The 20,889-nt window shown below is 51.1% G+C and overlaps 1 protein-coding gene across 4 annotated transcripts in view; it reads right to left on the bottom strand.

Annotated features, from left to right (window-relative positions):
• SIL1 (SIL1 nucleotide exchange factor) overlaps positions 1-20,889 on the bottom strand; it is a 97,271-nt gene that overhangs the window by 30,122 nt on the left and 46,260 nt on the right. For all 4 annotated transcript variants that reach the window (XM_039559898.1, XM_010410156.4, XM_019292343.3 and 1 more), the window contains exons 4-7: positions 16,461-16,581; positions 11,739-11,835; positions 9,410-9,601; positions 4,760-4,881 (exon numbers count right to left, since the gene is read on the bottom strand). In XM_039559898.1, coding sequence (XP_039415832.1) covers positions 4,760-4,881; positions 9,410-9,601; positions 11,739-11,835; positions 16,461-16,581 — 532 coding nt within the window. The remainder of the gene's footprint in view (positions 1-4,759; positions 4,882-9,409; positions 9,602-11,738; positions 11,836-16,460; positions 16,582-20,889) is intronic.

The following is a 20,889-nucleotide window of genomic DNA, read 5'->3' as shown; positions in this document are numbered from 1 at the left end:
CTGAAAAAATCAGGCAAAGTGGATAAAGAGATGGGCAAATACTGCAGGACGTAAAAGGAGAAGCTGGAGGAGGAAGGGATGAAGATGGATTGGAAATAAAAGGGTAGGGACAGTGCTTGTTAAGCTAACCAGATTTATTTCTCCACACAGAAATTCTTATGTCCTTACAAGACAGCATCGAAGCAAGGTCTTTAATTTTACTTTTCCTGGGTTTATTGCTTGGGCCTCTGTGTTATTTAACACCAGTGAGCACCAACCAGTTTCAGTGCACAGCTGGACCTAACTCAAACCCCTTAAATCTGGTGGAAGCTCTTTCCTCTTGACAGAGGCATCCTGAAGGAGCTGCTGCTTCTCCAACAGAGCAGGGAAGTCGTGAGCCCTGGGAGAATGGACACCACCAAGGGACTGATGGACAGAGCAAGGAGACAGAATTCCCACATCCCTCTTCCCTCAGAAAAGACAATGGAAAAGCAGAACCAAAACCAGGTGGACCCCACGATGTTGAGCTCTGTCAGACACCCCAGCACAACAAGGGGAAATAGAGCCCATCACTCAGGGAGCTTCTTTCAGGCTTCTCTTGAGAGGCAAACACGTTTTATGCCCCTCCTGGCTTTACCAAAGTGGGGCAAGCTCTGAACGAGCCTGGGAGCTGGGTAACACAAATAATGGTGAATGGGATATTCAGGGTGCACACGGTCATCCTTTAAGGGGTTTAATCTCTGGGAAGCAGCCAAGACAATCCATAGAAAACTCATGTGCTGCTGCAGGATGATGCTTCAGTTATCACCTGTGATGAGTTTACTCCCAAGCCTTTACCAAGTCCTTTAGCACTCAGGGCCAAAAGGGAACAGTGAGACCCCAGCAGTGCTGGGCTTGTGGCCAGAGGCTGTGCTGGGCCTGTCCCAGGCCCTTCTAGGACATATGGCAAACGCCAGCTCGGACCATCAGTGGGACATCCCTGTCCCCGGCCACGTGGTTGGGTGGGGTTTTAAAGGTCTGGCCAAAGTGCCACGAGTCTCTCACTGCAGCTGCACAAGTGGCTGCCCTCCCAGTTCCCCACTTTGGCCAGGCCAAAATCTCACCTTCTGAGCCTTCTGCCTTGTCCCCATGAAACACAAACTGCTTCCCTTTGCCTTGAAGGTCCCACTGCTTAACTTCTCTCCATGCTCACCTCCAACTCACCCCTAAGCGCACGGGCAGCATTTGGGATAAAGCTTCAAGAAGGCATTCAACATAAATTATTATTCCCCTTCTAAACGGATTACAAAAATCCTTTCATTACAAAATACTAAAATGTTCGAATTATTGGTGTGGAAAAACGTTTCCTGTAGGTAAAGTTTTCAAAAATGGAGGTTTTAATCACAAGCATAATCCTTTCTGGCTAACATTTCCAGTCTTGTGAAATATGGAGATGCAGATTGCACAGAGGCCTGGCTGTGCCACGAACAAAGGGAGATGCTGCCTGTAAATAGCTCAGAGGACATCAGAAGACACTTCTCTCATCAGCAATCTTTTTTAGCTTAATATAGCTCCTCTTTGCATAAAACATTGACATTTTTGTAATGTTTGGACCCAATGGTGCGAATGCTGATTGTCATCCGAACATACTGGAGTGTACCTTCAAAATATGCAGGAACATTTTACAGACAGTAGTTTCACTTGCCTCCAAAATGCTGGATCTTAATATTTCACACTTATATATATTTAAATGTTAGTACCACAGGATAAATGCTAACATGCTTTTATGCTAATGCAATCACTGGAAATCCAGATAATGCTGTGTATTGGCATATACTGTTAGTGAATTATGGATACCTAAATGTACAACCCCACATGCCTAGCAATCATTTTTGTTAGTGCATTTAACTTTTATTTGCAATCAGAGCACTTGAGGATTGTTCAAATGAAGTTTACTTTTGCAAACTGCTGAATGGAAAACATTTTGTTAAAGGCTTAAAAACAGTAAGGCTGTGATGAGGTTTTAGACTTGCAATAAGGGCACTGCTCAGAGAACTCCACCAGATGGAACAATGTTTGATTTGGTCACAGACTCAGCGATTAAAACCCAAATGCCTGAACTGAAGGACATATAAGAGAAACATGAGATGAAACCTTGATTTCCTCCCCATCAGGTGAAGAAATCTGCCTCTCCTGTGGCAGAGGCTCACAGAGGCAGATGGATGCCAGGAGGTCAGATCCTGGCAGCTGCACCCCAGGACCTTGTGCCCCCAGGTCCAAATCCTGCTGTGCTATGGCTGCTTTTCAAGTCTGCTTTAAGCCAAATAAATAGGAGCAGTATCAGGAAGGAGAAATCCTGAGCTGGCCCTGTTGTGCCTTCTCCTCCTCCTGCCTTTGCTGATTCAAGTCTTGGCCAGCCACCTGGCCTGTTGGCTCAAGATGCTGATCCCCTGGAAAACCCTTTTATTCCAATGGGCTTTCAGCACAGCCAGAGCTCCGGGCCAGGTCCTGGCAGGACCATGTGCAGGCAGGACCTGGGTGCTGCAGCTGCTTGCTCCACCCCTTACCTGCTTCACTACCTGAATGGAGTTGAGGACAATGCAAATCTAGAGAAGATCTGGGTATTTTTGAGAGCTGAAAAGTTCTGGATGTGACCCAAGCATATCTGGAATCATTCTGTGTCCAGTGGTTTCCTCCTGTGTTAAACACATGTTGACAGACAAAGCCAAACTCCCTCTTCCAGACTGAGCTGTGCCAGGAGTTACTGACCCACCATGCCAGGCTCTGGAGCTGCTATCACCATGCCCTGATTTCTCTCTGGGAATGTTTGCCTGGCTTGAAACTGCTGGCCTGAGCCAGCCCAGCCAAAGAGACCTGGGAGGTGGCCACAGACCCACTGGGTGAGCAGCAGACCATTGCCTCTTCCCAGGCTCAGCATCCAGCACAGGACCTGACACCAGCCCCAGGCACACAAGCACAGGGCAGATCATGTCCCTGCAGCCCAGCGAGCTGTGACACCTCTGGGAATTTACTGGAAAGCCCTACCACCTCGCCAAGGCTCCCAGGAACAACCACGAGTGAAGGAAATAAACAACAAGCCCTCAGAAAAACACAAAATGCTGTGTGAAGTACCTGAAATGCCCCCGACAGTTTAACTGGAGCATGGAGTAAGCTGAGAAAATGTATGAACAAACGAATTAAGCAGTGAGCACACAGCAGACAAGTTGGCATGTAGGTGTCTACTGAGAAAGCTTAAGCACAGCAAGGGGAAAAAAAGCAAACTTAAACCAAGGCATAATATCCCTCCTATTTTGGAACAGAGCTCTGAGACAATGTATCATCCAAACCACTCCAAATTACCATCTGCCAGAATGTCCTTCAAAGAAAAAAGGCCCACAAGTTTGCAAAGCAGCAGTTTAATGTTGTCATATCAGATGAGAGGTCCAAAGAAGGTTTTTGCACTTGAGTGAGGAATACTACACAAAAGCATGACTCTCGTGGCCACTGCTACACTCTCATGTACCGTGAGACAGTGAATTTTTGGAGTCTGGACCATGTCATGTCAGGTACATCTGTGAGAAGCTCTTTAACAGCCCCTGTCATTTCACTAGTTACTTGCAAATATTTCCACACCCTCTGCATGATCTTCTCTGTATGGGACATGTAATTAAGAATCTACGTAAAGAACCTGAGCAAACCACTCCAGTATTGTTTCAAGGATTAAGATACACCAGAATATGAAGAGCAGGTTGTGTTTCTGATGTATCCTCCTGTCATCACTAAGTCAGGCTCTGTTTCAGACTAGAAGCTGGATCCTTTCCTGGTGCCAGTCTGGGTACCTGCTCCTATCCACGAGGCCCCATCACTTCGCACATGCTGAGGGCCAACTGCATTGTACACAAGATTGCCAAATAAATGCAGGTCCGTGGACCATGTGTTAGACTAAGCCATAAATAATTTATGATGCTGGAGAAGGTGACTGTATTTTTAGGTGTAGAAATATGCAGATAAAACAGTCCTGACCTTCAATTTTCACTCTGCACTGCTGATCCTGAAGTTTGAGTCCATCCAATGCATTTCTAAAGCCTCTGCACCTCTGAATGTACAACACATCCCCTGCAAAGTCCCAAACCCCATAAATCCAAAAGGGGCACCAAGAAAACCCATGGAGCCCACAGGGCACCTCCTGTAGCACTACACACGATGCCCCAGCATGAGGCAGACCGGGCTCCTTCCCGTGAATCTCAAACATCCTGCAGGCCAGTCTCCTCTGGATTCTGGCTGCTGACCCTATTCCTGACCCTGCATCTAATCAACACCTCTTGGATGTCAGAGGCACATGTCTATGGGGCCCAAACTCTGCTCCAAAGACCATGGGAGCTGCTCAAATCAGCATTTTGCCATCCTGGAGCAGCCCAAGAGCAAGGAAGAGGAGGGACAAAGGTGCTCGCTGGGGTGCTCGTCACTGCATCCCCCTTCACATCTTCCCCCAGAGAGGGCTGGGGAAGGGGAGAGAAGCAGAATTATTCCCCCCTTGGACTTTGTACAAGCAGGGAGCCCAGGGAAATCAAGAAACAATCCTAGATTTGACACAAATTACTTCTGGATATGTCCAATGAGCAAGATGAGGACAGACTGAGGAGAAGGGGTAATGGGGGTTGCAAGAGCTAGACAGGGGACAAGACAGTTTTGGGGGAGTGGACTTTGTGGCGTGTCACAGCACAGCTTTCAGTCTGTGCTATCAGAAATAAACCAAGAGAAGTGAAGAGAGGCACAGAGCCCAGCTGAGGGCAGGTCTCACCTGGACAGGGCAGCTCCCAGGACGAAGGCAGCGTGTTCCTTCAGCGCGGCCTCGCTGCTGTTGAGCCCCTCGATCACCAGCCGGAGCCCACCCATGGACAGGAAATCCTTGGCATTGTCCACCTGGGACAGCAGGGAGAGAGCAGGTCCTGTCAGCACGAACCCCCAGCCCTTAGAGAACACCTCCCTTCACACCCACAGCATCCCCTCCCTCCTGCTCTAACCAGCACAGAGTTTTAAACGGAATTAAAAATTCGGAGGGAACAGCTTTGGCTGAACTCTGCAGAGCCCTGCCCAGGAGCAGCGATGCCATGGCTGCACAGGCACAGTGGGAGGATATTGCCACATACAGAAGGCATCACTGGAAACTCCAATACTTTGATTATAGCTATCAAAACTACTCTTGACACGTATTTCGGTAATGCAGGTGGTGTCAAAATCTCAGTACATCTGCTGATGTCAGAAAACTCCAGCTCTTCGCTCCCACCTGAGCAGGCCTTTACTGGGGACCCAGGGAATTGCATGCTTTGCAAGTGCAATTAATTAATGCTGTAATTGTAGCACCAGGAGTCAAGGATGTTTAGGAGCCTGTCAGCACCAACAGGGTACACAGGTGGCATCGGAGTGAGGAGCGTGGGCAGTTCTGGGACTTCTCCATGAGTTCCATCAACAACTTCATAGGGACAAGGCAAGAAAAAGCCAGTCCTTGCCTGGAGGGGTCAGCCAGGAGCTTCCCCATGGAGCAGCCCCACAATGACCTTTCTAAGCAAACAATAATGGATTAACTGCCAGTAGAGAAAAGTTTACACATTAGTGGGGATTCATAAGCCCCTGGCTCTAACTGGATCAGGGGCTAGCCAGGCACAGTCCCAGCGGGCATCTGCTCTTGGAGAGGAGATCAGAAAAGGCTCTGAGTGCTCACAGACAAAATTTAGAGAAACAGCACAAGGTACTTCAAGTACAAAATTCAGTCCAAAGTCAAATCGATGCATTTTGGTATTCAATGATTTTTTTTTCAGTTTAAAAGGGGATCTGATGAATGCTCAGAACTGCCTGCACAGAAAAATCAGGTTTAGAAATTTGACATTTCTCCTCTCTGAAAGACAGGGAGACAACAGCAATCGTTGGCAGATGGAAACAGAATATAAAAATGAGTTATCAGCAGGGCAGACCGACCCCCCGATGGGGTGGGACAGGACAAACACCACAAGCCATGCAGGGCATGTGGGACACTCTTCTAGTCAATGACTTCATGCTCGGTGTTATATTTATCTCAACCATGTACCTTCATCAAAACTGGCCCAAAGTCAGATATTTCAGGTACCCAGGAGAAGGAAGAAGCTTTGTGTCCTATGGGTCTGTCGTCACCAACCAAAGCAGGACCTGGGGAGCTCCAGCTCGTCTCTGCTCCCCAATGGGACAATACCCACCGCTTGCTGTCCCTCTGCAAAGCTGCTCTCTGCAGGTCTGCTGGGGCTGATTCAGGATTTGCAGCAGCTTTTGTATCCTTTCAGATGCTGTTCTTTTAACTGTCCCTATAAACCAGGCCTGCCAGATCGCTCACTTTTCTGCAGACCCATCTCTGTCTACAAAGAAATCTATGCAGCAACCCAATTTCAGCTGCCAGTGGGTCCTTTTATTACTCAGCCTCTGTAAAAACTGGTTTAGTGCTGGAATGGGACGTTGACTTCTGCACGAGAGGGGATGTATGGACAGGCAGGAATTTGCATCCAGCACCTGGTGTGGTAAAACCAGCCATTGCTGGGACCTCAGCAGCACCAGAGTCCTTCGTGCCACCCCAGCGTCAGTGAGACACCTCAGCTGCAGAACATAAATTATGCTGTAAAGCTTTTTCTCAAGATCTGTTTATCTTTTTTAACCAGAGTCTGTCGTGAGAGCTCCTTCCCTCACTCACCGTTTTAAAACCAACAAAATCCCCAAACTTAACAACTTGAAGGTATTAACCTCTCTGGGGAGCAGCGGATGCTGTGAGGCAGCAGCTCCTACCTCACTTCAGTCCACTGAAATCGGCACAGAAGAAAAACCAAAGATCAAAAGAGCTCTTGAGTAAAGTACACAGGCAAAGCAGGCAAGGAGAGAGATGGGAGAAGAGCAAATATGACAGCAGTTATTCAGGGAGCAGGTTTGAATTGGAGGAGAAAGAAAATAGGGAGGGAAAGTGAGAGAGAAAATATTAGAAAACAAGAGCAAGGGAAAGCAGCATGTCAACCGTACGCGATGGAGAGGAAATTAGCAGAGAGAGACGGTGTAGCATGTCAGAGGAGAGGAGAGAGGAAGATAAGGAGAGTAAATAATTGAGAGAAAGAGCCTGCAATGCCTGAGAACGGGTCTTGGCTCCGCACACTGCTGTGCAAGCACCGTGAATGCTGTTTATGAGTTATGCTCTGCCCTCTTCACATTTGCATTTGGGTTTTATGCGTTACAGATAACCCAGCAAGCCAAACCCTCCTGCTCCATCTCCGAGACGGGCTCCCAAACATGCCAAGCTGAATCGTGACTGAGGAGAGGCAAACCAGAGCTGGCAACCAAAAGCTGAGCAAACACAGAGCCCTTGGGCTGACTCTTCAGAAGCAGGAGAGAGCATCTCCCCGGGCTCGGCACTGGCCACAGCTCCTGCTCCGCTCCCCCTGGCACGCTCCGAAGCATGAGCTGCCTCACACCCCACTGCTTCAGGGTGCTCACCACCAGGACACAGAGCAGGGAGCAGCCTTTGCTTGTACACCCCCCAGGGCATGGCATTTTCCACTCAACAGGGCACCCCGTGCCCCAGAGGCAGCAGCACGATGGCCGGGAGCCAAGGAGTTGTGAAAAGCCATGGCACGGTACTGCTCTGAGGGAGGCTGGGGAAGGTGGGACCAGCAAAGTGGTGCCACATGTGGCCTGGGCCACCCACACCTGCAAGGATTCCCTGCTCCCATGGCACAGCACGGCTGTGACTCGCTGCAGAGGAGTCCTGACAGTTCAGCCCTTCCAGGGTTATGCGGCACAAGCGTCCTTTGGCTGCTGTTCAGTAATTACATTAAGCCAGTGCTGCTAAAGGCAGTCCCAAGCAGAGATAATGCTCTGGACGTATTCAACTGACTGGAAGAAGAAAGAGGAGGAAAAGCCATGCTGGCTTAGAGACAAGTCATATTTCTTATCAGCTTCCTGCCTGACGAGAAGGTGCTGCCCAGCCATCTGCCCCGACAGCGCGGGCACAGAGCAGCGCTGTGATCGGCACACAAAGGAGCCTCTGTGCTCCTGCCAGCCTCCTGCCATTCCCCCTCCCTGACCCCTTTGATGCTGGATGTGCTTCCCTTTGATGCTCCAGCCCCTGCTTCTCTCGCCATTCTGAAATTGTTTGCCCTATCCTGTGCTGCAGGGATTTTCTGCTGGAATAGTCCAGACCGTTATGCTGGAATCCAAAGCATCCCAGGGTGTTTGGGAGTTGCTTTTTAGCACACTGGCCTGATGCTCTGGCACCCTTAATCAGGCAAGATTAGCCCTGAGTATAAATATGAAGCTCTTTGGGCGCCCATTGTTCACACTTATTCTCTGAGTCACACAGATGCCGTCAGTGACACAAAAGCAGGGAGAACAAACAGCAAGGCAGCCTCTGCATGCCCACAACAGAGATTTAGAGTGGAAATTCAAGACAAAGAGCCTTGGAAATAACACTTCTATCAGCTGGCACATGGACTCCCTCTGTCAGCAGCAACACTTCAGCTACCTGCCTCCAAAATACCACCTTTGGTTTAACAAGTGCTGTTCCAGTGAAAGGGCTTGCACTGGCACCTCCCAAGAGTTGTCCCATTTGCCCTCTGAAATGACAACGTGACGCTGGAAACTCTCCCAGCGCACTCCAGACCCTCCCAGCCACTGGGGAGAGAGGAGCCAAGTCTTTTCCCACAAGGCAGAGCAGAGGCTGGATGCCCAGACACCCTCCCAGGGGTGGCACTGAGGAAGGCACCAAGCCCAGGGGAGAAGAGCTCTGGTGCCTGCAGCTGCATCCAAGGGGAGCTAGGAATGTGTGAGCTGAAAGCAGAGCAAGAGAGATCAGAGGGAGGGGGGAAAGGTGTGAGCACAAACCCGAGGAAGCAAGATGCCAGGAAATATGTTTACCCTCACACAGAGCTAATGAGCACAGCGAGGCTCTACACGCCACTGCTTACTCACACCAAGACAAAGAGGGGGTTTGGGGTGGCTGTCACCTTCCCTGGTACAAAGACATTATCTGTGAACTGATGTAAGGGCACCTACCCTCAACCATGGCAGCTTTCCATGGAAGCAGTGAGAAAATAATTATTTTCTTAGCACCCACCACTCTACCTACCCAAAAATGGCAGCTAAAACCCCATTTTGTAACATGAAGCAGATGAAAGAGGAAAAAGAGAGGATAAGAAAACCAGCCTGAGAACAGACAACAAATCAGGCAACCCCTAGGATACTGCTGGCTCCTGGCACGACAAGTGATTAATTCAAACCTGGATATAAAATAAGCCTGCACTAGCCCTCTGCTGTCTGGTATTGTCCCAGGATTATGGTAATTAAGCAATTTGTATTACCTGATACCGATAAGAAAAATAAAACCCCGTTTACGACACCGTATCCCCTGGATTTTACACGGCAGTTACTGATGCATTCTTGTTACCTGGTGAACATAATATTCGAGATCATAAAGCGCTGCTACTTTTTCATCCAGTGTGGAGGCAGAGCTGTTGAGTTTGCTTATTAATTTAACCATAATTTCATAATCTGTTTCCATCTTCATGTTCAGCTTTTCAAACTCCTCCTTCAGCTGCTTTATGGGCCGGAACTTCTTCCTCACCTCTTCCTCTCGGGCCTTGAAAACAGGAGGAGGAAACCAGAGATGAAGATGGGAGATGAAGAGAGACAAGACAGACACAGAAAGGAACGCCACCCCAAATTTACAAAGGGAACCTGGCTGTCTGTGCCAATGAATTTACTGCTGTGCATCAGAAATGCAGGGGCAGGGCTGGAGGGTCCTTCTGGGAAACCCAGTTACCTGTGAGATACCCACAGTACGAGTGAGCAGTAGGGCTTGTACACCACTTCTACATCTGGACACCATTTGTGCACCACTTCTATGTCTAAACACCATTTGTGCACCATTTCTATTTCCCACATCCTTCCAGCTGAACATCAAGCCCACAGGCAGCAGCACTGCAGTTCTCTGTTTGTCTGCAAGTGGATGTTCTCAAAACCTGACTGCAAAAAGCCCTGAGCCACCTCCCTGATCTTACAGCTGAACCTCCCTGGAATGGACATGATGCTGGAGAGCTCCAGTGATCCCACCCAGCCCGAAGTGCCCAGTGACTCCAAGGAGATCTCGGACACAGACAAAGATGTTTTCACCATTCCAGGCACTGAACACATTCCAGGATGGCTCTATCTCCCAGGGAAAGGTGTGGGGACAGAAGGTGTCAGAAAGGGAAGCAGGAGGAGCAGTGATAAGCTGGGGGCAGCTGCAGTGCTGTGCCACGAGGCTTGTCCAGGACACAGCCTGTCCTGAGCATGGCTCATCTCCCTCGCAGTAACAGCATCCCAAGGGCTGCCGTGAACCGAGAGAGCTGACACAAAACATGTGGTGAGAAGGAAAGGATTTGTCAGAGATCCGAGACGGCCCCAGAGGCGCAGGAACATCAGCACTGGTGGCACTGGGGACAGAGCCTGCTGCTGCAGGGGACACAAGAAGCAGAGAGGCCAGGCTGGAGATGGGCTGCCCCAAGGACAGGAGAAAAAAAGCCAGGGGAAAACCAAGTGAGCAATGGAGGTGAAAGCTCCGTCCATGTACTCATTAATTACCACAGGTACCACACCCAGCACCACGCCCACCCCAAGCACCCGAGCTGCCTTTGCCGCAGCACAGAGGGGCACAGGCTCAGTGTAACTCCATTTCCTCTGACACGGATCCTTCAAGGATGGATTTGCTCTCTGCAGGAGGGACTGCAGATGGAACACTTTAGGTCCGTTAGATGTAGCTGCTTTTAGCCCAGTTGCTGGGACTAAAGGTATTCTAACAGGGGATTTTAAAATATGGCTTATTTTCACCTAATAGAGGATCACTAATTTTTGCATTTCAATGATCCTCATTTCCAGCAGCCCTGCAATCAATCTGCAATGCTGCTATGGAGATAATCGCACGGCAAATGAAACCATGCCCTGCTACCACATAAGGGGAGAAGAAGCCTTTCTGCGACAGCAAAACTTCAGGGCCTTGACTCCTCTTTCAGTTTTCCTTTGACTGAGCCAACACCAGAGCAGCAGGAGGAGAGAGGGTTGAGGAAACACTGCTGAGGGGGAGAGGGGAAAGAGGCTGTGATGCACCTGCTGAGTCACACATCATCCTACCTATTTACTTTGGGTTGAGGATTGTTTGTAACTAAATGGACAACTTGGAGCTTGTGTAAGGAAACTTCAGCCCCTGCTTCACCATGGCCATTTGGGTTTTGCTATCCAGGGCATGAGGCTGGAAACAGAAAGCAAGGAGGGCAGTGAAAGGGAATGTAACTCCCTTTGTAAATACCATCAGCTGCAATCAAGCCCCCTTTGGGGCCTGCAGACATTTTGTGAATTGAGCAGTAGTGGAACAGATAAATTACACTGTTCAGAGCAGCTGTGGCTGCCCCAACCCTGGGAAGTGCTCAAGGCCAGGTTGGATGGGGCTAGAAGCAACCTGGGATAGTGGAAGGTGTCTCTGCCCACCGCAGGGGGTGGCATGAGGTGGGCTTTAAGGTCCTTTCCAACCCAAACCATTCACAGAATCATAGACTCCTACAGAAAAGCCAGGGAACACTATGCTAACGGGTTAGCAAAGGTATTTTAGGTCCATATTCAGCACAAGATTCGTTTGCACAGTGTTTTCCAAGCAATCATTTTAACCACTGTATTTCTGCAGTGTTTAACAGGGTGTGTTCCCAGCCCTGCACTGTGCATTGCTTTAGAAACAGGAAACTCACCTTCCTTTCGGCCTTCTCACTTTCCTTCATTTTAGCCAAGGCCTTTTTGAGCTCCTCAGATGTGAATGAATTTGCATCGACGTCGACCTTGCCCAGCCTTGCAGAAGAGACCAAACAAACCAGAACATGTTATGAGTGAACAACTGCCTCTATTCTGTTTTCACTGTGACATTCGAGCAATGGCCAAGGGCAGGATGAAAGGAATGAAAAACCCACCATGCTCAAGAAAAGATTGGTCTGAGTGCTGTATTCTGCGTGGGGTTTGCAGACAGCTCACCCTGACAGTCAAGGCCTCTGCAATCAGCCTGTTGACCCAAAATCTCAAGTCCTACCACAATAAAAGCAACTGATTAATTGATACCACGTAGCAATACAGAAAGCACCCCTGTGCACAGGGGGTCCCACTGACGCCGCTGCCGGCACTGGGCCCTGCTGGTGGCCCCAAGAGCAAAGGTGTCACCAGCAGAGAGGGGGCTCTGACAGGAGCAGCCCCTGCAGCGATGGCACCACAGCAGGCAGGAAACCTTCTGCCCCCCTTCCTGCTGGAGCCACCGGCACTCCTGGGCTGAGAGCCGGCATCGGGCCCCAGGGAGGAGAAATCGCCGCTCGTGCTCTGAAGGCCGTGACAGCCTCGGGAATTGCAGGAAATGGATCTGGGGTGTAGGTGATTAGGGACAGGCGTTCGGAAGATAGCGCCTTGTGCGCGACAGGTAGAACCCCTCCCCTCTACAGGTAATACGTGAGCAGAAGGAAGTGACGCGGCAAACCCAGGTTATTGAACCCCATGTAACCCATGAAGAAAGGCCATTTGCCATCCACCACACTGGTGTCTGTGAGCTGATGGTCCGAACGACCTGAGGTGGTCGTCGTGCCCTTCCTGAACCAGGTCGCTACGCCTCCGAGAGGCAACAACCCTGACAGTCAAGGGCTCTGCAATCAGCCTGCTGACCCAAAATCTCAAGTCCTACCACAATAAAAGCAGCTGATTAATTGATACCTCGTAGCAATACAGAAAGCACCCCTGGGCCACTGAACCATTGCCTAGGCCTTACAAGCTTTAACCTGGAGATTTCAGCTGAAGGTCCGATGAGCACTGTACAGAGAGTCAGGGCAAGGGTAAATCCACACAGAAATTGCACAGAAATTCTAAAAAACACGTCGTGTTGATCTTTATACCTTTCTTCTTGGTTCAAGAAGTGTTGATCTGGGCCACAATCACTCTTGCACAGAAAAAAAGGAAATGCAGCTGCTGAGGCATTGTGAAGCTAAAGAGCATCTCCATGGCCTGAGCAGGAGTCACTGAGCAGGCTTTGGTGGCATCGCTGCAGGGGCCACTCATGTCCAACCCCCCTCTGCTTTGCTCTTGGGGACACTGCTCTGCCCCAGCCCAGCAACACGAGCAGGGCCCAGTGCTGGGACTGGCACCAGTGGGACCCCCTGTGCACAGGGACCCCCAGCCCGGGGCAGCCGTGCCGGCACCCCCAGGAGCACCAACAGGGCCCCGAGCTCAGCAGTTTGCTCAGCTGCCCTTTCCTGAAACGGAACCATCTCCTTCCCGAGAGAATTCAAGCTCTACCTCTACCCAAGATCATTTTCTACACATTGGTGAAATGTTCCTCTGGACTTCCTCCACCAGAAACATCCCCACAGCCCTGGAAGAGATACCAGGGGCATCATTAAAGCCTCCACAAACACTGCACAGGCACCCAGGATCATCAGCTTTCCTTCTTTGGCATTCAGGCTCCCTGCACTGCTCCTGCTCATGTCCTCCTCCTCTCTCCAGAACTGTGGGAAGCGCAGAGCTCCCAGGCAATCCCAAGGCCAGTGCCTTCCATGGGTTGTTGGACACCCCCCCATGGCTGATGCCCCTGTTGTTCCCAGGGAAGCTGCTGAGTGCCAGAGGGGGCCATGAAGTTGCTGAGGGCACTGGAGCACCTCCCTTGTGGGGAAAGGCTGAGTGTGCAAAGGGGCTACAGGCAAGCGGGAGAGCGACTCTTCCTCAGGAACTGTAGGGACAGGACAAGGAGTAACGGGATGCAAATGAGAGCTGGAATAGATTTGACGCTGGGAAGAAGTTCTTTACTACGAGGGTGGTGGTGCCTGGCACAGGCTGTGCAGAGAGGCTGTGGATGCCCCATCCCTGGGAACATCCAAGGCCAGGCTGGACAAGCTCCAGAGCAACCTGCTCAGGTGCGAGGTTGTTCAGGTTGGAAGCAGATGATCTTCAGGCTCCCTTCCAAGCCAAACCATTCAAGGATTTGATCATTCTATGATCCCCATGTCCCACCGTGGAGTGGCCCTGAAACTTCTGTGACATCACAGACTGTTCCACATGGAACGTCCAGGACCTAGAAACGAACACAGTGGACAATCCACCCGTTGCCAGTGGTCAGTTGTCACTCGCTCTTCGCTACGTCAGCAGTGCTGAGCTGTTCCTGCTGCCTGGACTTCTCCTGCCTGCACTGAAGCACCAATCGCAGCAGGATGTCCACTCCTGTCCCAGCAAAGGTACAGTGCCATTCCAGGGAGCTGGACACCCCCTGACCGAGCAGGGTGGACTGCAGCCCTGTGGGGATGGTGTGGGACAGGGACCCCACTGAGAGGTTGTGCTCCCTGATGCAGAGTGCCAGAGACACCGTGGAGGACATGGAAGTGGACGTGGTGGTGGATACAGAAGAAAGGATGGAGGTGGATATGGAAGAGTCTGTTGAGGATATGGATGTGGACAAGGAGGATGACATCGAGGACATGGAGGTGGATGTGCAGGACGACATCGAGGACATGGAGGTTGACATGGAGGATGACATCGAGGACATGGAAGTTGATGTGCAGGACAACACCAAGGACGGGAAGGTCAATGAGAAAGAGAAGGAGCAGCCCATGATCCTCGGATGAAGACAGACTCTCCAGCAGCAGGACAGGCAGATGTTCACCATGCACTGCCCACAGGCAGAGTGGGTCCCCTGCCGCCAGGCTGGGGCTGGGCTGGCCGGCCCCGCTCAGGGACACAGTGCCCAGGGGGGACAAGCACCACCTCCAGCCCACCCTGCACTTGCTTTGGGCCACGCCAGCCCTATCACAGTGCTTGGGGCCCATCTCCCAGCCCCAGCCAGGCTCAGTGCTCAGGGGAGTCCTGCTCTGCCAGTGTGTGCCAGCCTGGGGGCCCAGAGAACAGCCCTCAGTGCCCCTGCTGCCTCCTTTATACCACGAGTGACAAAGACTCTGGCCACAGACATGTAAATACGTTCTGGACGTTAGAAGTTTCCTGTAAATATGTTCTAGATGTTAGAAGTTTCCTGTAAATACGTTTTGAAGATTGTTCACTCTATAGGCTCCCATGTAAATACGTTCTATAGATTGTTGTTGTTACAAGGATGTTTATAATGAAAGATGTTCTGTTGTTGATCTTCTATTAAACACTGTTTATTTTAAAAAGCCCGCTTCTCTTTGCAATTCCTTTGGGCACTGGCAGCCTTTGAGAATTGTTGTGGCTTCTGCTTGCTCCAGGTTTCCAGGGCTGGAGGTGCCTGGGGGTGCTGGCACGGCCACCCTGGGGCTGGGGGTCCCTGTGCACAGGGGATCCCACTGACGCCGCTGCCGGCACTGGGCCCTGCTGGTGGCCCCAAGAGCAAAGGTGTCACCAGCAGAGAGGGGGCTCTGACAGGAGCAGCCCCTGCAGCGATGGCACCACAGCAGGCAGGAAACCTTCTGCCCCCCTTCCTGCTGGAGCCACCGGCACTCCTGGGCCGAGAGCCGGCATCGGGCCCCAGGGAGGAGAAATCGCCGCTCGTGCTCTGAAGGCCGTGACAGCCTCGGGAATTGCAGGAAATGGATCTGGGGTGCTGCAGGGGCTGATGTTTAAGGCTTGGAGCCTCCAAAGGCTCCGGTCTTTGCTTTCCCCCGGGCACTTCATCGCCCTGTGCCCGGATTGTCCAAGAGACAAAAGCCAAGTGAGGGGATCGTCGCTCCGCCCGGATTCCTGCTGCTGGCAGCAGCCACTGGCCCCTGTGCCCCACTGGGGGATGCCTGGAGGGGCAGCGCAGGCTGTGCTGGGCGGGGGGTGCTGGTGCCGGGGGCTGTGGGCCCAGCAGGGCCCCGAGCTCAGCCCCCGCCCCCCAAAGCCCCGCGCTCCCCGAGCAGCCCCAGGGCGGGTGGCAGTGGGAAACCACCCCCCCCGCCCGCGCTTCAGGACAGAAACTCCCCATAGGAACTAAAGCAGCCTTTGTTCCGAGGCTTCCGAGGGGAAAGTCAGCGGCAGCTGGCGGTTAAAGCACGTTTAAAAGGCGGGTGCAGGGAAGGTGGTGTGAGCTCCGGGGAGTGTGGCAGTGCCTGGCGCGCAGGTGAGGCTCTGGGGCTGCTCAGGCCAGCCCTCAGCCCCTCACAGCTGTTCCCAGGGAGTGGGCTCAGAAAGCCATTTCAGACCAGTTGCTGCAGATATTTCAAAGGACTAAATGTTATTCAAAGAAGCCACGTTGCCAATTTAGTTTCGGTGTCATGGCATGAGAAGCCACGAAGGTGCCTCTGAAGGTGCACTCAGGGTACTTCCAGCACCATCCCGAAGGGAGCACAAAGGACAGGGCTCTGCTTTCAGCACTGCTGAGCTCCTAACCCAGCAATTAAGTCTCAGGAAGAGACAGTAATTGAGTGCACCAGGGAACCTGGCCTCTAATAAAGGGCATGAAGCCCACAGCCCACCCAACCCGATGCCTTGCATGTCTGTACCTTTTCCTCCTCCTCTCTCCTCTCGCGTCACTTTCCCCGTTTTCGCTGTCTGGGAGCTTGGCTTCTCTCTCTCCTGTCTGCAGGTTCAGCCGCACGTGTGACCCTGCAGGAACGGCCTGACCTACAAACAAAGGTCACTGTTATTTCAGAGCGCGTGCCCAGTTCCAGCTTTGGGAGGAACTGGGAGCTGAAGGCACACGCTCCTCCCTGAGAGAAGGGGAGAAAACCTTCATCCCACACAGTGAGGAGTGGGATATCCACCACCGACCCCCCTCCCCTCCAGCGGAGCCCCTAAAGTGCTGCTTTACCCTCCAGAAATGCCACCCCGAGCCACCAAAGGTGTCCCTGGGCTGCCAGGCTGGCTCGGATCCACAGTGGAGGTGGAACCCTGAGCCCAGCAGACACTGGTTCCTTCCTCCCTTGCAGCCCAGTTCCTAGGAGAGCACTAAAACTCCTCATCAGGAGTGGATCTGGAGGCTACGTGGAGAAAGGGGAATTGGTTGCTGATTGGGGCAGACAGAATAAAAATGCGGCTGCCAAAGGGAAATCAAAGCATCCTGCAGAGTACAGCCAGGTACGCTGCACATCAAGGCTGTGGTGGTGTGGAAATACTGTATTAAAAGGAATTTATGATCACTACTATCTGCCAACAAAAATGCACAGAATACATTAAGCTTCAGTTTTAAATGCAGAAAAGATAGGAAATTCAGAGTGGTTTTCCTTGGTCACAGTTCTCCACGAGCACATCTCGATGGCCAGCCCAGCACTGGCTTGGAGAGGAGGCAATATTTGGTTGCTACTTCTTGATGGCACTACTTCTTCTCCTCTTAATGCGGGAAATCTGCCTGCCCAGGACAGCAAGGCTGCAGCTGAGCAGCTCCAGAGCTGCTCACAGATGGACAGACAGACCACAGCTGCTCACCCTCTTCCCTCCTGAGGAGGATTCCCTATGCAGCCTTTCCTTTCTCTCTCTCCTTTTACCTAAAAAGATGCCTGGGACAGAATAACAGCATGCAGGAGACAGGGAGCATCTCCTGCCAAAGGGAAGTGAAGACAAGGGTAATTATTTTGTACAACAAATACATGCACTCAAAGACAAAAAGCTCTGGTCTCAGGAACAAGTGGATTGATCCCTCCCTGTTCAAAGAGACATTTCCCTGATCAAAGGACCTGCTGCTTCCTACATAAGACTGGGATGTTTGTCACCATTCAGACAGAAACATTTCAAAGCCTGTAGCCATCCAGCAGGTATAAACACATTCAGAGAAACCAGGAAAATCCATCTTGGAGGATCTCCTATTTAAACAAGGTTTGCTTTTCTGGTAGAGCCTCTTTCTGCCCATCAGTCCTGCCCAATGGAAGTTGCATTGGTTGGATATGTGAGAGGACAGATGCGTTTATCCCCTCATCCTAAACAATGGGAGGGCAGGTTAGATGTGCCTCCTCCATGCTTGGAATGCTTTCCATGCACAGATGCCAACCTCCTCCCGCTCCTTTAACTTGTGATAGATGGGACCTTTAATCTCTGTCTGTCTGTGGGGGCATCCTCCCACGCTGAGAAGGCGGGCTCTGCAGGAATTGGGTTCCATCGCCGAGCTGTGCCCCTCGCTGGTGGTGGAGCTGGGACGTGCTGGTCAGAAAGGAGTTTGTAGGATCTCCATGAAAAGGGCAACACCACATCTCCTGTCCCTGGTTCAGGAGACACTGAGACAGGGCTCTGCCAGCAAGGAAAACACAGCAAATGATAACCTGCTCTAGTGGAAGATGTCCCTGCCCACGGCAGGGAGGTGGAACAAGATGAGCTTTAAGGTCCCTTCCAAGCCAAGCTGTTGTAGGATCAAATGCCATCGCGTGCCAAGGACACGGAGGCAGGAGGACAATCCCCTCCTCAGCAGACACAAACGTGCTCAGGGGCAAAGCGAGGGGCGAGCTGGGTGCTTCCCCCCAAAGCCAGTGGCTTTCCTGGCCGTGTCACCAGCGCTGGGCCAGCGGGGTTCCAGCCCCAGCAGTGGCTGCAGCAGCTCTGGCTGTCACACAGCCAGGAATAGCCCCCGCCAGAGCACAGCACGGCTGCTCCGCTGCCGTGCTCCCGCTGCACCCGGCCACATCAGCCTCCCGGCTGCCAGGGGAGAGGAAGGAGGTGGCTGGGCTTTGCTTGAGAGGATCATCCACAGGGAAAGCACGGGAGCAGGCTCCAGAAGGGCTGGGGGGCGCAGCCCTCCCGTGTCTGTTCTCAGCGAGCGCTCAATAAAACCAAACCCGGAGCTGGTGCACACGAGCTCCACACCCAGCAGAGCCAAGTTACAGAGGCTGCATCAGCCAAGACACAAACCCTTCCTGCTCCTGCTCTGCACACTAAACGAGATTTGGGCAGGAGCATCCGAACCCCGGAGCAAAACTTGCAGCCTTGATGTGTTTAAGCAGCTCTTGGCGCTCCGGGGATTTCTCCTCGCCGCTCCACACAGCAGCCCAGGTTCATGGCACAGCAGGACAAACACGGTGCTTTAATAAATAAACCATAAAAACCATCTCTGCTTTCAACAAAAAGATTGACACTGTCACTTAAAAATATTACAGCTGTTCAAGGAAGGTCTTCTGTCTTATTTAGTTTGGGGTATTTTGAAGTAGAAAGTGTGTTTGAGGGTGGGTTGACTTGAATAATGTGATTAAAATTGCTGATTTAGACGAGTAAGCTGGAAATCCTGAATTTTAATCATGTTTCAATATGTAGCTTCTAGACATTTCCCTTAAAAATAGTTGATTCTCTTTGATTCCTATAATTTGATACTATTCAACAACTGGGAGCACACACTGGAGCAATACATATGTAAGCAATTACACAGCTTCACATGCTGCTAAAACAGAATCATTCTGTTAATAGCTTTTTCCCGAGAGAAATTAATTTTTTACTTATTGTTTGCATTAAGTTACATTTGGGAAATGAAACTCAATTAAAAAAATATAAAAACACGTTTATATTTAAGCCATTTTGTAACATTTTTTTCTCCTTGACACCTTAGACAAATAAAATATGTGTATCCACAGGTAGGCACTGCATAGATGTGTTACTGAATGGTCCCACTTCCCTGAGAGCTGCAAATCCTACAGCTGCTAGACCTCATCCCTTGCTCCTCATAAAGGGAAGGAAGAGTTTCCATTCTAATTAATTTCCCAGCTCTAAATCAACTACCCAGTGAGTAGAAATAGCTGTGAAATCCCCTCCACCAACCTGCCAGAAGGGCTACAGCTGTGGAGGGGGAAGCAGCAAACTCCCACCCTCACAACTGGTTTGTACTCCTTACCACTTAAAAAATATCCCACACTTGGGATTTTTTTAACCACAACTAAAATAAATTAAAATAAATTAAAAATAAACTCACAGAATCATAGAATCACAGAATCACAGGATGGTTTGGGTGGAAAGGAACCTCAAAGCCCATCCAGTGCCACCCCCTGCCCTGGGCAGGGACACCTTCCACCATCCCAGGGTGCTCCAAGCCCCAATGTCCAGCCTGGCCTTGGACACTGCCAGGGATCCAGGGGCAGCCCCAGCTGCTCTGGGCACCCTGTGCCAGGGCCTGCCCACCCTCCCAGGGAGCAATTCCTCACTAATATCCAATCTGAACCTGCTCTCAGTTTGTGCAGGTGTTATTGCATCGCCTGGGGATGACGGATCAAGAGAAAGCCCCAGGGTCTGAGCGGAGCACCCAGTGCCCCTGCTGGGGATGTGCCACCCACCTGCCCCTCAATCACTCAGCTGCCTCACAGCCAAAAAGACAGTGTCCAACAGGTAAAGGAGGATAGAAACCCTTGTCACTGCACAAATGACAAGGTCTTTATTGGGAATAAATGTCAAAGCAGAGCGACAGCGTTTATTTTCCAAGCAGGAGACACTGATCCTGTGGCAACACTGCAGGGATGGTGTTATTCCTGTTCTTGATTTAATCCCTTTATCAGCTGCAGAAGCACCAGGACAGGCTTTGGTCTCCCATGCCAGCTCTGACTGACACTGCTGTCCCCACAAACCCTCCCCACCCCTGGGTGCTGCCACGTGCCTGAGGCTCCCTCCGAGCATTAGCACTCCTTTTATTGGATGTGCTCTGTCCATAAAGTTGCTTAAAGAGACGCCGAGGAAGACTTTCATTTATAGCCCCATTCTTTTAATCTTGGTCAGCCAGATTTTTTCAGACACCTGTTTATATCTCCCTATAATATATTGGCTGGAGCAGCAGCACCAGGCAGCAGCTCACTCACAGGGGCTCTGCTGACATTTATAAACCAAAGCGATTTCTCTCGTGTGCTTTATGTTATCAGCTAAACCTGTCCACTTAAATTATTGCCTTGTAACCAAATCACAACTATCTGTTACTCTGCTCTGTGTATGTTTCCCAGGCTATATGCTTACATCAAGCTTTGCAGAGGCTGAAAA

The sequence above is a fragment of the Corvus cornix genome, chromosome 13 (genome assembly GCF_000738735.6).
Source record: "Corvus cornix cornix isolate S_Up_H32 chromosome 13, ASM73873v5, whole genome shotgun sequence".
NCBI classification, from domain to species: domain Eukaryota; kingdom Metazoa; phylum Chordata; class Aves; order Passeriformes; family Corvidae; genus Corvus; species Corvus cornix.
This window is presented reverse-complemented; position numbering and strand designations above follow the sequence as displayed.